General features: G+C 50.8%; 1 protein-coding gene across 1 annotated transcript; it reads right to left on the bottom strand.

The window, feature by feature from the left end:
- Positions 1–1,384: 1,384 nt before the first annotated feature.
- SIGLEC11 (sialic acid binding Ig like lectin 11) lies at positions 1,385–9,179 on the bottom strand (the record flags this gene model as incomplete). The annotated part of the gene is made up of 9 exons (XM_082863483.1): positions 1,385–1,576; positions 3,305–3,371; positions 3,874–3,970; positions 4,209–4,493; positions 4,583–4,840; positions 7,971–8,018; positions 8,218–8,547; positions 8,666–9,049; positions 9,137–9,179. 9 exons carry the CDS (start codon positions 9,177–9,179, stop codon positions 1,385–1,387), a joined length of 1,704 nt encoding a protein of 567 aa, XP_082719609.1.
- Between the last annotated feature and the right edge of the window lie 5,579 nt (positions 9,180–14,758).

Raw genomic sequence — 14,758 nt, 5'->3', positions numbered from 1 at the left:
CCGCAACAGGAGAAGCTACCGCAATGAGAAGCCCACGCACCGCAATGAAGAGTAGCCCCCGCTCGCCGCAACTAGAGAAAGCCCGCGCGCAGCAACCAAGACCCGAGGCAGCCAAAAATAAATATATAAAAAGAACAGAAAACAATGTTGAGTGCTCTGTTGTTTAAAGAATTGATGGAAAATTTCTTTAAGTGTCAAGGCTATTCTTAAAAGAGACATGACTTGGAACAGGAAAAGAAATTCTTTTTTTTAATTTGAAGTATAGTTGATTTACAATGTTGTGTTAGTTTCAGGTGTACAGCAAAGTAATTCAGCTATACATAGATACATATAGATTCTTTTTCAGATTTTTTCCCCTTATTAGTTATTACAAGATAATGAATACGGTTCCCTGAGCTATGCAGTAGGTCCTTGTTGTTTCTCTCTTTTATATATAGTAGTGTGTATCTGTTCATCCCAAACTCCTAATTTATCCCTCCCTGCCTCCTTTCCTCTTTGGTAACCATCTGTTTGTTTTCAACGTCTGTGAGAAGAAATTCTGACTTGAAGTGGATAATTACTGTGGCATTCCCATGATGATATTTTCAAAAAGACTTCACCCCTTGGAGAATGTGATCCTCTTACACAGATGTTACCAAATACTCTGCCAGCATGAGAGCACATGGAACCATCTTGTGTCATGCTGAGGAAGGGGGTAAAAAGTGGCAACCATGCTCTTGTTTTGTCGGTGGACACCATTTTTAAAGGTCATTGATCAAGAGATGCAACATGATCCTGAAAAATGGCAAAGCAAAATCCGCTATGAAAGATGGAATTACATGCTTCAACACCTCCAATTTGAAGAACAGTCATCAGCATGAAGTTATTAACTTTATTCCCTATCTTGGCCCATAATGCTCTTGTTGGGCATGTTTCCTCATGAATGGAAACAATGGAAAAAATTAAATGGACACTCAATGGAAAAAAGAACAAAATCAGTTGGATGTGACCCCCGTAAAAACTATATCACAGTGTAAATGGACACAGACTGGAAGTGCAAGGAATTTTATAAGCAGATTCTGCAAAACCAGAAACTTAAGGAGAACCAGAATATCAAGGACACAAAATTCAAGAGGTACCCTTGAATCATTGATTTCAGATAATCAGTGAATGATTTTTTTTGTCTGAGAAAATACACAAATTGAGTTTCCAGGAAGCAGGCTCAGAGAGAGGCCAGTATGCAATGTGTTGGGAGGAGGAAGTGCCCCAGGGGTGGGTCCCTGTGGAGGGGAGGGGGAGGGGGAGGGGCAGGTGGGGCGGAGGGATGCGATGCAGCCCAACGACAGCCTCAGCTGAGAGTCTTTGGGGAGCTCTGGTCGGGGGAGGTCTCCAGAGCTGGGGGTCGTCATTTATGGATCTTGATCTCAGCATATTCGGTGGTGCTGGCGGCCTCCTGGTCCCGAGGCTCCCAGGGCCTCAGCATGTAGAAACTGAGGGAGGCGTAATGGAGCTCCCGTTCCACCCCAGAAGTGGGGGCGGCCACCACTGGTAGGGGGAGGTCCCGGGGGCTGCCTGGAGGACACTCATGCTGGTAACCCTGAGTGGAGGGAAAGAAGGGGGTCATATTAGGATAACAGGACTGGAAGAGAGCAATTGGGGTCCATAAGTAAACCTGAAAACTGAACATTCAGTCTTTCATCTATTCATTCCAGACATTGGCTGAGGCCCCCATTCATTCATTCATTCATTCAACAAATGCTTGAGAGTGATAATGCCTGGGCCTTAGTAATTAGTTGCCAGTCTCCTGGATTCCTCACAACAATCTACTTGGGAGACACTATTATCCCCATTTATCAGGTGGAGAAATGGAAGCTAAGTAAATATCCCCAAATCACACATTTAGTCATTGGTAAGGCCAAGATTTATGCTAGATCTTTCTGACTCCAGTGCTGCCTTATGGAAGAGCTCCCCTGGTGCCAGGCTCTGAATATTCAGTGAGGAACAAAGAAGACACCATTCCTGACCTCCTGCAACTTGCTGGGGTGGGGGTGGGGGGATGGCGGGGAGCAGGCATTAAAGCAGTAGTCAATTATATTACTATATAATTGCAAATTAAGATGGGACAAAAATGGGATGGATGGTGTGAGGACAGGGATTTGCTCAGACCTGGATGGCCCTTCAGGGACCACTCAGCATTTCAGAGGTTCAGGCAAACACAATCACCCAATTGCATTATGAACCCTAAAATCAAAGGATCTTGTTGCACCAGAAAGGGTTAACCTTGCCCAAAGAAAATGTGACCCTTTGCCCCAGCACCTGGGAGGGAACCTCTAAGCCCTTGAAATATCCTGACTGATGAGAGTGTCTGTGTTCACCCGGGTCTTGGCCCACACTAGATGGTGTAACAATGTGACAGATGGTGGGGGCCTTGGGTCACACAGTATCACACCTCTGCAGACACTGGACACTAAGCTATGTGGGCAGTCAGCCATGCCAACGTAACCAACTCCCAATAAAAATGCTGGGTATGGGAGAATTTCTTGGCCGTCCAGTGGTTAGACCTCCTTATTTCCACTGCAGGGACATGAGTTTGATGCCTGGTCGGGGAACTGAGATCCCACAAGCTGCTCAGTGTGGCCAAAAAAAAGAAAAAACACTCTGGATGTGAAGGCTCAGGTGTGCTTCCCTGTCTGGCAATAGCCCATACATGTTATCACACATCATTGCTGGGAGAATTAAGCACTTTCTGCACAATTCCACTTGAAAGAGGCAACTGGGTACTCATGCCTGGTCTCCCCCGGACTCTGCCCCATGTGCCTTTTCCCTTAGCTGATTTTAATCTCTATCCTTGTCCTGTGATATACTATAACCATAAGTATAAAAGCTTTCGGTGAGTTTTGTGAGTCCTTCTGGTGAGTTATTGAAATTGAGCTTGTCTTGGGGACCCCCAAACTTGATAGTAGACAATAATTATTTTAGGGAGAGCCTTGTGGCATCCTGTCTTGGGGAGGTAAGGTAGGAAGTGGGGGGAAAGTGGGTCAGTGGTCCAGAGAGAAAGGAGGAGGTGGGGGTAGGGAGGGCCCAGTTGGAACTGAGTACAATCAGTAAGATGGCTGGGTGGTCCTTGGCTCTGAGAGAGGAGACAGAGAGCAGAGGGAAGGGTGACTCCCAGGTCACTGGGCTGGGTGACTGTGTTGGTAGGGTCCAAGAGGAAAAGCCTGTGTGGGTCATGATGAGCGTCTAAGTCATCAAGAGGACTGCAGCCATGGCCATGCTGGGGAGATAGCCAGATGGAATCCCGAGGGACAGAGCGCCCGTCACTCACCTGGGAGGTGGGACCCAGCATGGAGGGCGCATCCTTCTCACCGGGGGCCTTCCTGAAGGTCTTCACTCTGAAAGGGGAAGCCAGGACCTTTCAGCAGCCCAGCTGGCTCAGAGCTTGGAGGGCGACTACTGTCCTCCCTGCTTAAGAGGCTAGAAGGGCTGGGACTTCCCTGGCAGCCCAGTGGTTAAGACTCCAAGCTTCCACTGCAGGGGGCATGGGTTCGATCCCTGGTCAGGGAACTAAGATCCCAAGTGCCACACGGTGTGGCCCCAAAATAAGAAAATTTTTTTAAAAAAAAACAAAAAAAGAGGCTAGAAGGGCTGACCGAGGCCAGGGGGCAGGGGGTGCGCCTCACCTTATTGACCTTCATAATGAGAACGGGCGCCCTTCATGGATGGCTGGGATGGAGGGGTGGGGACAGACCCTGCGCTGATTCCCTGACTCAAGGCCCAGTTCTCCAAAACCCTGCACCACCCAGATTCCTCCAGGGGGGGCTGCCTGGGACTCCAGGGCTCAGACCCCTTCCCGCCCCCTGCACTCGCCTCCCTCCCCCAAGACATGACACTCACGTGAAGAAGATGAGGCAGGAACAGAGACTGAGCAGGCCAGCGATGCCAGCTCCTCCGACGGCCCCCAGAACGAATTCTCCTCCAAGCTTGGGCTTCCCTGCAGATGATCGGGGTGTAGGGTGACTCCCCTCCAAGCCCCAGGACCCTCGTGCCCCTTCCTCCCACAGAATTTGAGCTCTCCTCTTCTGCAGCCCCCAACCAGCCAAAGAACAGAACTCTGCTCCCACCCCTGTCTCTCATCCCCTCCCGTCCAGGCCCCTCTCCCCACAAGCTCCATCTTCAAAGGATGGAGACTCCTTTCCCCCTAAGCCTCTGCCCTCAACAGGCCCCCTGACCTGGCAGCAGCAGGACAGTGGCGCTCTGGGCCCCGTGGACGTTCTGGGCCTCGCAGCTGAGTCTGAGGCCAGAGCTGAGCCCCTCGCGGAGGCACAGGGAGCTGTTGGCCCAGGGCCCAGCCGAGCTGGAGGTGACCTTGAAGGAGGCGTTGCTGAAATTCCCCTCCAGCAGCCCCTCCCCCAGCCGCCAGCGCAGGGAGGGGGCCGGCTGGGCTCGGGAGGAACAGTCGCAGTGCAGACCCTCCTCCTCCTGGGAGCAGGAGGGTCCCAGCAGCTGCGGGGCGTCTGTGGGGAAGGAGAAGTATCAGCGTGCCCCTCCCCTCCCCTGGACCTGAGTGTCCTCTCCCTGGGTGTTCTCCCTCCTCCCAGCTCACTCTGCACGGAGAGACGCACGGAGGTCCGCAGGGAGCCCTGAGGATGCTGAGCTAGGCAGGTGAATTCGCCTTCATGGCCCGACACCACCCGGGGCACCTGCAGGACCCCGGGGTTCGAGGGATGTGAGGGGCTCAGGGTCTGGCTCCGCCGGGACCAGCTCAGTGTGGCTGGGGGGTTGCTGTCGGTGACACAGGCCAGGCGCAGAGATTCTCCTTCCAGGACAGGAAGAGATGAGCCGTTCCCCAGGTATTTCAACTCTGGAGAGAGAGAGAGACAGAGACAAAGACAGAGACAGAGACACAGAGAGAAAGAGAGAGCTGAGCCCAGGCTATGAAGCCCTGTTTCTGTCTCTCTCCTTTCTACTTTTTTTTTTTTAAGTTGGGAAGGAATCCCACAAGTAGTTTTTTAAGCAGCTTTATTGAGATATAATTCACATACCATGCAACTCCATTTACATATCACCTAAAAGTCATGCGATAACTATCACCGCAATCAATTTTAGAACATTTTCATGACCCCCCACAACACTCTGCACCCCTTAGCCACCACCCGCAATCCTCCCATCACCCCAGCCCTACGCAGCCACTAATTTCTGTCTCTATGGATTTGTCTCTTCTGGCCATGACGTGTAAATATCCAGCTTCTTCCCCTCAGCATGATGTTTCCAAGGTTCATCTACGTGTATCAGTGCCTCATTCCTTTTCGTGGCTGAATCTCATCCATTGTCCGAATAGACCATGTTTTGTTCATCTGTCCATCTGTGGATGGACACGGGTTGCCCCTTAACTTCTCTGAGGCATTTGCCCTCATCCACGTTTCTCTCCTTCCTTCCTGAACTGCTCACCATTAGCCGTTCAAGTATCCAAAATTCAAGTCCCAGATCCTTCAAGGCTCTTCAGGACCTGGTCTCTACCTCCTCACCTCCTTTGCCCCGGTTATCTCAGGATAAATAGGGCGTTCACATCTCGCATTCTAAAATTCACAGAGGAAGGAAGGGGTGTCCAGAATGAAGTCCCTCCCACACTGACTCCCCAAGTGACAAATTCCTCTTGTCCCAGGCAACATTCATTGCCAGTTTCTCGTGTGGCCACTCCAGAGCTATTCTGTCATAGCCTCACCTAGTGGCATCGACAATAGACATCCCTGAGGGACCTCCCTGGTGGTCCAGAGGTTAAGACTCCGTGCTCCCAAGGCAGGGGGCCCAGGTTTGATCCGTGGGGTCAGGGAACTAGAGCCCGCATGCCACGACTAAAAAAAAAAAAAAAAAAAAAAATCCTGCATGCCACAGCTAAGACCCAGCACAGCCAAATTAATTAATTAATTAAAAACTTATATATATATACATCCCTGAGGCCCCACAATTATGCTCCTGGCCCTAAAACTTATAATCTCATAACTCAGAGTAGGGACTGTGACCCAGTAGATCAGCACCCTTCAGGAGCTGGTTAGAAATGCAGATTTGCAGGCCTTGCTGGGCCTCCAGAGTAAGAATCTTCATTGTCACAAGATCGTTGAGAAATGTGTGTGCTCAGTCAAGCTTTAGAAGTATTGCCCAAAAGAAAGGCTATTCTGTTCGCCCAGGAAATGGGGAATGTTTGAAGGGACATTCCCAGGAAAACTAAAATCAGTGAACTCAAACGCTTGTCAAAAGTAGAATGGATAGGGCTTCCCTGGTGGCACAGTGGTTGAGAGTCCGCCTGTCGATGCAGGCGACACGGGTTCGTGCCCCGGTCCGGGAAGATCCCACATGCCGCGGAGCAGCTAGGCCCGTGGGCCATGGCCGCTGAGCCTGCGCGTCCAGAGCCTGTGCTCCGCAACGGGAGAGGCCACAGCAGTGAGAGGCCCGCGTACCGCAAAAAAAAAAAAAAAAAAAAGTAGAACGGAAAAGAGAAAAACAAAAACAAAAATGGAATGGAAAACTAAGTTCCGCAGTGGAATGGTCTGTCGACAAGGAGACATGGTCATTACAGCTCCAAGCACTGCGGGTGAAAGTCAAGATCATGAGATGTTGCCACACCAAAGTCAAGGCAGCTCTGCCACAGAAAATCCACTCCCAGGTACAGACACAGAAGAATTGACATCAGGGACTCAAACAGTTACTTGTCCAGGAATGTTCAGAGAAGCACCATTCACAACGGCCACAAGGTAGAAACAACCCAAATGCCCATCAGCAGATGGGTGGAGAAACAGATGGTGGTCCATCCACACAGTGGAATATTATTCAGCCGTAAAAAAAGGAGGGAAGTTCTGATCAATGCTACAATGTGGATGAACCTTGAAAACATCACATTAAGTGAAAGAAGCCAGACACAAAAGTCCACATATGGTATAATTCCATTTCTGTAAATGTCCAGAATTCATAGCAAATTCACAGAGACAGAAAGTAGATGAGTAGTTGCCTGGGGCTGGAGAGAGGGGAGAAGAGGACTTGAGTACTTAACAGGTACAGGGCTTTCTTTCTGGGTGATGGGAAAGTTTTGGAATTAGGTTGAGCTGGGTAGTTGCACCACATTGTGAATGTCCTAATGTGGACAGTGGTTAAGAATCCGCCTGCCAATGCAGGGGACACGGGTTCAAGCCCTGGTCCAGGAAGATCCCAAGTACCATGGAGCAACTAAGCCCATGTGCCGCAACTAGCAAGCCTGCGCTCTAGAGCACGCCAGCCACAATTACTGAGCCCACGTGCCACAACTACTGAAGCCCGCACGCCTAGAGCCCGTGCTCCGCAGCAAGAGAAGCCCGTGCACCGAGACGAAGAGCAGGCCCCTCTCGCCACAACTAGAGAAAGCCCGCGTGCAGCAGCAAAGACCCAAGGCAGCCAAAAATAAAGAAATACATATTTTTAAAATAAAGAAAGTAAAATGAAATCAATAAAAAGAAGAATCACACAAAATTCAGTGTAGTGGCTTTCTCCGAGGCCAGAAGGGAGGGGCTAAAATCGGGTGCTCCAAAGGTGGAGATGATCTTCTAGTTCTTACCCAGGGTGGTAAGTACCACCCGGGTCTTCCTTTTTTTTTTTTTTTTTTTTTTTTTTAGTGGTACACGGTCCTCTCGCTGCTGTGGCCTCTCCCGTTGCGGAGCACAGGCTCCGGGTGCGCAGGCTCAGCGGCCATGGCTCACGGGCCCAGCCGCTCCGCGGCATGTGGGATCTTCCCAGATCGGGGCACGAACCCGTGTCCCCTGCATTGGCAGGCGGACTCTCAACCACTGCGCCACCAGGGAAACCCCGGGTCTTCCTTTTATGGTGTTTCCTCATAATCTGCATATGTTTGACAAATCATCTTCGCACGAAATGAATAGTAAATAAAAAACAATCTGTCTAGGAGTGAATGGGGGCTCTCCCGTCTCTCCCATGCCCGCTGTATCCCCACGGCCCTCCCTTCCTACCTGTGCCATTTCCTCGGGAGATGCTGATGGTCAGGTTCTGGGGGGCGTCTAGGGCAGAGAGACGCAGTGAGGAAGAGAGTCAGAGCTGACCCTTCCGCGCCCCCCACGCCCCAGGAGGCACAGAACTGGAAGCACAGCAGAACAGGGCCTACATCCTTCCGGCAGACCCTCCCAGCCCCTGGCCTGCGGGTCACCGGCGCCGATTCCCCGCCCCGCGAGCACCCCGCCATCCTGATTCCGCGCTCACAGGACACGTTGAGCATGACGGTCCTCTCCGTGCTCACGCCAGCCCTGCGGAAGGTCACCTGGCAGGTGAGGTTGGTGCCGTGGTCCTGCGGGCCAGGGGTGAGCAGGATCTCCGAGGAGTTATAGGCCCCCTTCGAGTCCAGTCCTGGGGGGTGGAGGGCAGCCCCGGTCCAGGAGATGGTGGGCGGTGTGGCCTGGTCACAGGCCCCTGGCACGGAGCATGTCACGTGGCTGCTAGAGCCGGACTCCAGGGGCTCCTTGATGTAGATATCGGGGGTCCGTGTCAGCGCTGGAGAGCAGAGAGGGAGAAGCCAGACCACAGAGGGGACCCCTGTGTGTGCCCAACCCTGATGTGACCATGCGCCAGTGTCCCCCTTAGAGGTGGAGGGACAGGGGGGTCCGTCCTTCCCCCCCATCCCTGTTATCTGTTCCTGGGGACCCTTCCGTACCTGTCACGTTCACAATGAGCAGGTTATTTTTGTAACTATGTTTCACATCACCTCTCATCAGCTGAAAATAATAGTTTCCACTGTCCCCCTTCCGGGCGTCTGTGATGCCCAGGGAGCAGTTGTTCGCCCCAGGGTCCCCGAGGAGGTGGAATGGGATTTTTCTCTTCTTTTTTACTCCCCTGCCTGGGTTGTTTGTGGCCATGGGAAGGTCCATTTGGGATGGTCTATCCACTTTCCGGAACCATTCACCATAAATGGGTGTAGAGTCGGTCTGGCCAAGCAAGGGATAGGAGATGGTGCAGGGCACAAGGACACACAAACCCTCCTGCACTGTCACCGATTCCTGCACTTGCAGCTGGTACCACGGATCCTGCTGCAGGGACCCTGGGGGGACACAGAGGCTCAGCTGCAGCTCCAGCCCCAGCCCTGTCCTGGCCGGGACCCTGCTCTCCCCACTATCCACGCACTCACCCTCCCGTAGCAGGGGCAGCAGCAGCAGCAGCAACCTGTCCATGTCCAAGGAGCCAGGAGTTTCCAGGACTGTCCAGTTTCTGGACCTGCCTGTCTGTCCGGGGAGGAAGCCCCAACAGGAAGCTTCTGGGGGAGAGGGGGGCCGTGACCATCCACAGATGAGTGAAAGAGGAAGCTCGGAACTGCAAATGTCTGGAAGACATCTCTTCTGACTTCTCCTTTCATAGATGGAAGCACCAGAGCAGAGAGAGGATACAGGGCTGCTCTAAACCCTGACCCCAGGAAGCAGCCACCCTGGGTCAGCCTAGGGGGAGGGCGGTGCCGGGAGCGGGGCTCTCCCAGGAAACAGGCGGGGAAAGGCTCCAGGTGAGGTGCTGGAAGCAGGGATTCATTCATTCATTCATTCATTTGCCAGGCAAACATCTACTGCACGCAGGGGCTGCAGGCAGTGGAGGGTATGACCTCACAAATCCTGCCTCACTTTTGCGTGACCCCAAACCCAGTGCCCCCACCCAGGCTCTCCAAAGTCTACTCACCTCCCTGCCTGTCTTGGGGCCGTGTATGTGTCCACACAAGGATCCCAGCTCCACAGTACGAAGTGGAATATTTGCACACGGCTTCATGCTCAGAAGGGCTTCCCGCCTGGGGTTTGATGCTCTGAGGTTGCCATCTTGAAATTCCTAATAATTTTATCTTTGAGTTTGCATTTTGTAAGTGAAGTCTAATGGATAAGGAGCGCATGCCAGGGGGATTGGAACTTTGAATAACACGCGGTCAATCCGGGGACGTCCTGGATCTGGAGACAGCTTCTGGGCCCACCCTCGCACCCCCATCCCACCACTTGGGCACAGAGAGGGTCTGGAGTTTGCTGAGTTGAGTGGGTGCCTGTGAGTGTCTGCACTGCCCATCCCCCCAGTCAAGCCCAAGGGATTGGACGTTAACTAGCAAATATAAACACTATGAACAGGGACTTCCCTGGTGGCCCAGTGGTTAAGAATCCATCTTGCGATGCAGGGGATGCCAGTTCGATCCCTGGTTGGGGAACTAAGATCCCATGTGCCATGGGGCAACTAAGCTCGTGCACTGCAACTAGAGAGCCCAAGTGCTGCAACTACAGAACCCATATGCTCTGGAGCCCATGCCACAACGAGAGAGAAACCCGTGCACTGCAATGAAAGATCCCGCATGCCACAACTAAGACCCATTGCAGTCAAAAATAAATAAATAATAAATCTATTTTAAAAATGGTTAAAATGGTAAATTTTATGTTATGGATTTTAAGACAATTTTTTTTAATGTTAAGAGAAAAACAAAACATGACTGATAGGGAGTCCATGGAAAAAAGGAAAAAGGTTTTTCCTGCTTTTTTTTTTTGTCAAAGGGACCTCACATTTTCATTTTGCTCAGGGGCCTGCAAAAGATTTAGGCAGCACTTGTAAGAAGCTTCCAGACTCAGACCTGCCCTAAGAGGAGAGCGTGGTCAGCACTGCCCAGAGGCTGGGTTGATGAGCATCTGTCCCTCTCCTGAGGGTCAGGACAACATAGGAATGAAGGACACATATCTGGGACCACTCTGCTGGCATCTAACCCAACTTCTCAAGTGACTGGCAATACATGTAGTAAAGAATTAACCTCATCCAAAGAGAGGCGTGGGCTTTACCCAGCTCCTGGGAGGGAATCCTAAGACCTTGGCATGTGTGTCTCGGTGTCCACATTTCCTTTTTATTTTTTAATAAGAATACTGGTCATATCGGATTAGGCCCACCCTAATGACCTCACCTTAACTTGATCACCTGCAAAGACCCTGTTTCCAAATAAGGTCACATTCACAGGTACTGGGGGTTAGGTCTTGAATATCTTTTTTGGAGGGACACAATTCAACCCATAACAGACCCCCAGTAAAAACGCTGTACACCAAGGTTTATACACCACAAATGCTGTCACACATCGTTGCTGGGTGTATTGGTCAGCTTTGAGTTGCCATAAGATACCACACACTGGGCAGCTTAAACAACAGAAATGTATCAACACTTTCTCACAGTTCTGGAGGCCAGAAGTCCAAGATCCAAGTGTTAGCTTGGCGAGGGTCTGCTTCCTGGCTGGCAGATAGCTGCCTTCTCACTGTGCCCTCACATGTCAGAGACAGAGAGAGGGAGAGAGAGAGAACTCTGGTGTCTCTGTGTCTCTTCCTATAAGGGCACTAATCCTATTGCATAAGGGTCCCACCCTTATGACCTCATTTAACCTTAATTACCCCCTTGTTTCTATCTCCAAATACAGTCACATTGAGGGGGTTAGGGCTTCAACATATGAATTGGGGATGGGGGTATTCAGTCCATAGCACTCGGACAATTAAGCACTGTCCACATGACTTCACTGGGAGAGACCACCGGAACCTTGTGCCTGGCCTCCCCTGGACCCTGTCCTGTGAACTTTGCAGATTTTATTTTATTCTATTCTATTCTAAGAGAGTGCGGAATCCTAACCACTGGATGGCCAGGGAATTCCTTCCTTGGCAAATTGTAACCTGTGTCCTTTTGTTGTAACAAATCCTGAGTATAACAGTTTCTCTGAATTCTTTAAGTCCTTCCAATGAATCATCAAACTTCAGGGTGGTCTTGGGGATCCCCAGAACAGTCTGTTTCCCTCCTCCTCCTCAGACTGTGGTGCAGAAAGCCACCGTTTACCTAAGTGGGGGCGACGGTGCCCACTTGCCTGGGTCTGCCCATCCTGGGGACCAGTGCTCGCCTTTTCGAGCGCCCTCTGGTGGACCTGCAGTGGTCAGCTCTCAAAGAGCCCAGAACTTGTCTAGGATGGGAAGTTGCTGACCGGGAAAATTGCTGAGTTTATCACAAATACATAAAAAGGAAATGGGATAAATGCAGCCTGAAAAGCACAGAAAATGCACAGAGGAAATCCTCAGTTCCTCTTCATCTACAACCAGTTTCTCACTTTACTTCCCTATCGCTTGTCTCTCAAACAGGAGGCAACATCACTTTTTTTTTTAATATTCATTTTTTTTTATTTGGCTGTGTGGGGTCTTAGTTGTGGTACACGGATCTTCGATCTTTGTTGCAACATGTTTTTGTTTTGTTTCGTTTTTAATTGAGGCACGCAGGATCTTCGATCTTCCTTGCGACGTTTTTGTTTTGTTTTGGTTTGGTTTTAGTTGCAAGATGTGAACTCCTAGTTGAAGCATATGGGATCCAGCTTCCTGACCAGGGATCAAACCAGGGCCCCCTGCACTGGGAGTACAGAGTCTTAGCCACTGGACCAACATGGAAGTCCCTGGAGGCAACATCACTTTTAACTAAATGGTCCCAGCTGGTACCAAGGTGCCCATCCCTCCTCTTGCACTTGCTACAATGTCGTCTACAGCCCGGCCTGGACCCCGTGGAGAGCAGGCCTTGGGGGCAGGCTCTGAGGAGAAGGGAAACCAGGATCTCTGTCTCTGACTCGATTGCTCTGCCTTGTCTTGGTTTGAGTCAGTTTTCCAATTTCTACAGAATTGCAAAACAGGCCCCGAAAACTTCCCTTCTTTCAAATCAAGTAGACTATTCATTGCTTTTGCAATAGATGGCCAGAAAGAATGGGGGTGGGGAGGTCAGCCACTGGTAGGATTTCTGGGAGACTCAGGACCACATGGCATGGACACAGTGCTGAGGACCAAGCTGTCACCCAAAGTCAGGAGCACTGTTCTTTCTCTTCCATGGGAGATGTCATTGCCTCTGGGCCTCCTTGGCCTGAAAACTAGGTCCAGTTGCCTGGATATAGAGCGCCACCATTCCCGGGAGAAATAGTAGGGTGGAGAATTTACTCCAGGACTCACAATGAATAACACCCAAATGGGTGTGTGTCAGCTTGTGTATGTGTGCAGGTGTGTTTGGGGCCCAGAGCAGGCCATCTCAAAATGTGCTTCCATGGCATATTGATTATTTTGCATTATAGTTACTCAAGAAACTGCCAGGACTTCCCTGGTGGTGCAGTGGTTAAGAATCTGCCTGCCAATGCAGGGGACACGGGTTCCAGCCCTGCTCCAGGAAAAATGGAGCAACTAAGCCTGTGCATCACAACTACTGAGCCTGCGCTGTACAGCCCGCGAGCCATAACTACTGAGCCCGCATACCACAACTACTGAAGCCCACGCACCTAGAGCCTGTGCTCCGCAACAAGAGAAGCCTCCGCAGTGAGAAGCCCGCGCACCACAGCAAAGAGTAGCCCCCGCTCGCCACAACTAGAGAAAGCCCATGCGCAGCAACAAAGACCCAGCACAGCCACAAATAAATAAAAATAAATAAATAGATAGAAACGGCCAACTCAAGAGGACACTCTGACCCTCCTTTCTGCTTCCCTGAGAGCAGGATATAAATCTCTCAAGTGAAAGGTGCCCTCCCCACATCCGGAGGGAGAAGGACACCCTTATCAGCAGACCTAGGGAATTCGAGGCGAGAAGCCTGTGTGAACAAACCTCGTTACTTCTTTAATTTACTACCCCAAGGCTAAATTCTCACTAGATTCTTCACTCATTGGGCACCCAAAGCCCAAGTCTCTTTGTCCTGTCAATTCCTCACAGATTTGTTTCTTTGCCTAAAAAGCATAAAACCTGCCCAATTTGGCCACTTCTTAGGTCCCATTCCAGGTGGAGGGTTCCAGAAGACAGTGTATGTGATCGGCTGAATAATGGCCCCCACAGACAGCCCCGTCTTAATCCCCGGAACGTGTGAATACGTGTTACCTTGCAGGGCAAAAGACCTTTGCAGGTGTGATCACATTAAAGCTCTTGGTGGGGGGGAGGGGGGGTGGAGAGATTCTCCAGGTGGAGCCTCGTTGTGATCACAAGTTTATAAGACAGAGGCAGAGGGAGCATGGACCACAGCAGAGGTAAATGATAGACGATGATCAAAGAGATGGCAGTGATGCCATCGCCAGAACCTGCAAGAAGCAAGAAAGAGATTCACCTTTGAGATCCTCCAGGAGGAACCAACCCTGCTGACACCTTGATTTATCTCCCTGAGACTCTGGACTTTCAGACTCCAGAACCGTAAGAGAATGCATTTGGGTTGTTTTAAGTTGAAGTTGAAGCCCTACTCCCTTGAGGGGCTCTAGAGGAGAATCCATCCCCTTGCCTCAAGGCCCCTTCCGCCATCTGCAAAGCCAATGGCGTAGCATCTTCTCTGTCTGCCTCTGCCTTCATCTGCTTTTCCATCACACGGGCTTCTCTTCTGTGTTCAAATCTCCCTCAACCTCCCTCTTAGGAGAATGCTTGTGGTTACACTTAGGGCCAATGCAGGGAATCCGGGATAATCGCCCCATCTCAAAATGCTTAATTTAATCACATAGGCTAAGTCATTTCTGCCATAGAAATTAACATTCACAGGTTTCCAAAGATTACGAACTGGATGTCTTTGAGGGCTCTGTTCTTGCACATAAATATTGCATGATTCCTTTTATATGAAGTATTCGGACTGGGCAAAGCCACAGGGACAGAAAGCAGATGAATGGTTTCCAGGAGCTGGGGGGAGAGGGGTTTTGGGGTTGATTGCTTAACGGGTCCAGGCTTCCTGTTTGGGGGTGGGGGAGGGGATGAAACAGTTCTGGAGCGAGATAGTGGTGACGGTTGCA

Source organism: Leucopleurus acutus (genome assembly GCF_964270905.1).
Source record: "Leucopleurus acutus genome assembly, chromosome: 20".
Taxonomy (NCBI): domain Eukaryota; kingdom Metazoa; phylum Chordata; class Mammalia; order Artiodactyla; family Delphinidae; genus Leucopleurus; species Leucopleurus acutus.
Note: the sequence above shows the minus strand (reverse complement) of the source record. Positions and strands in the feature narration are given on the sequence as shown.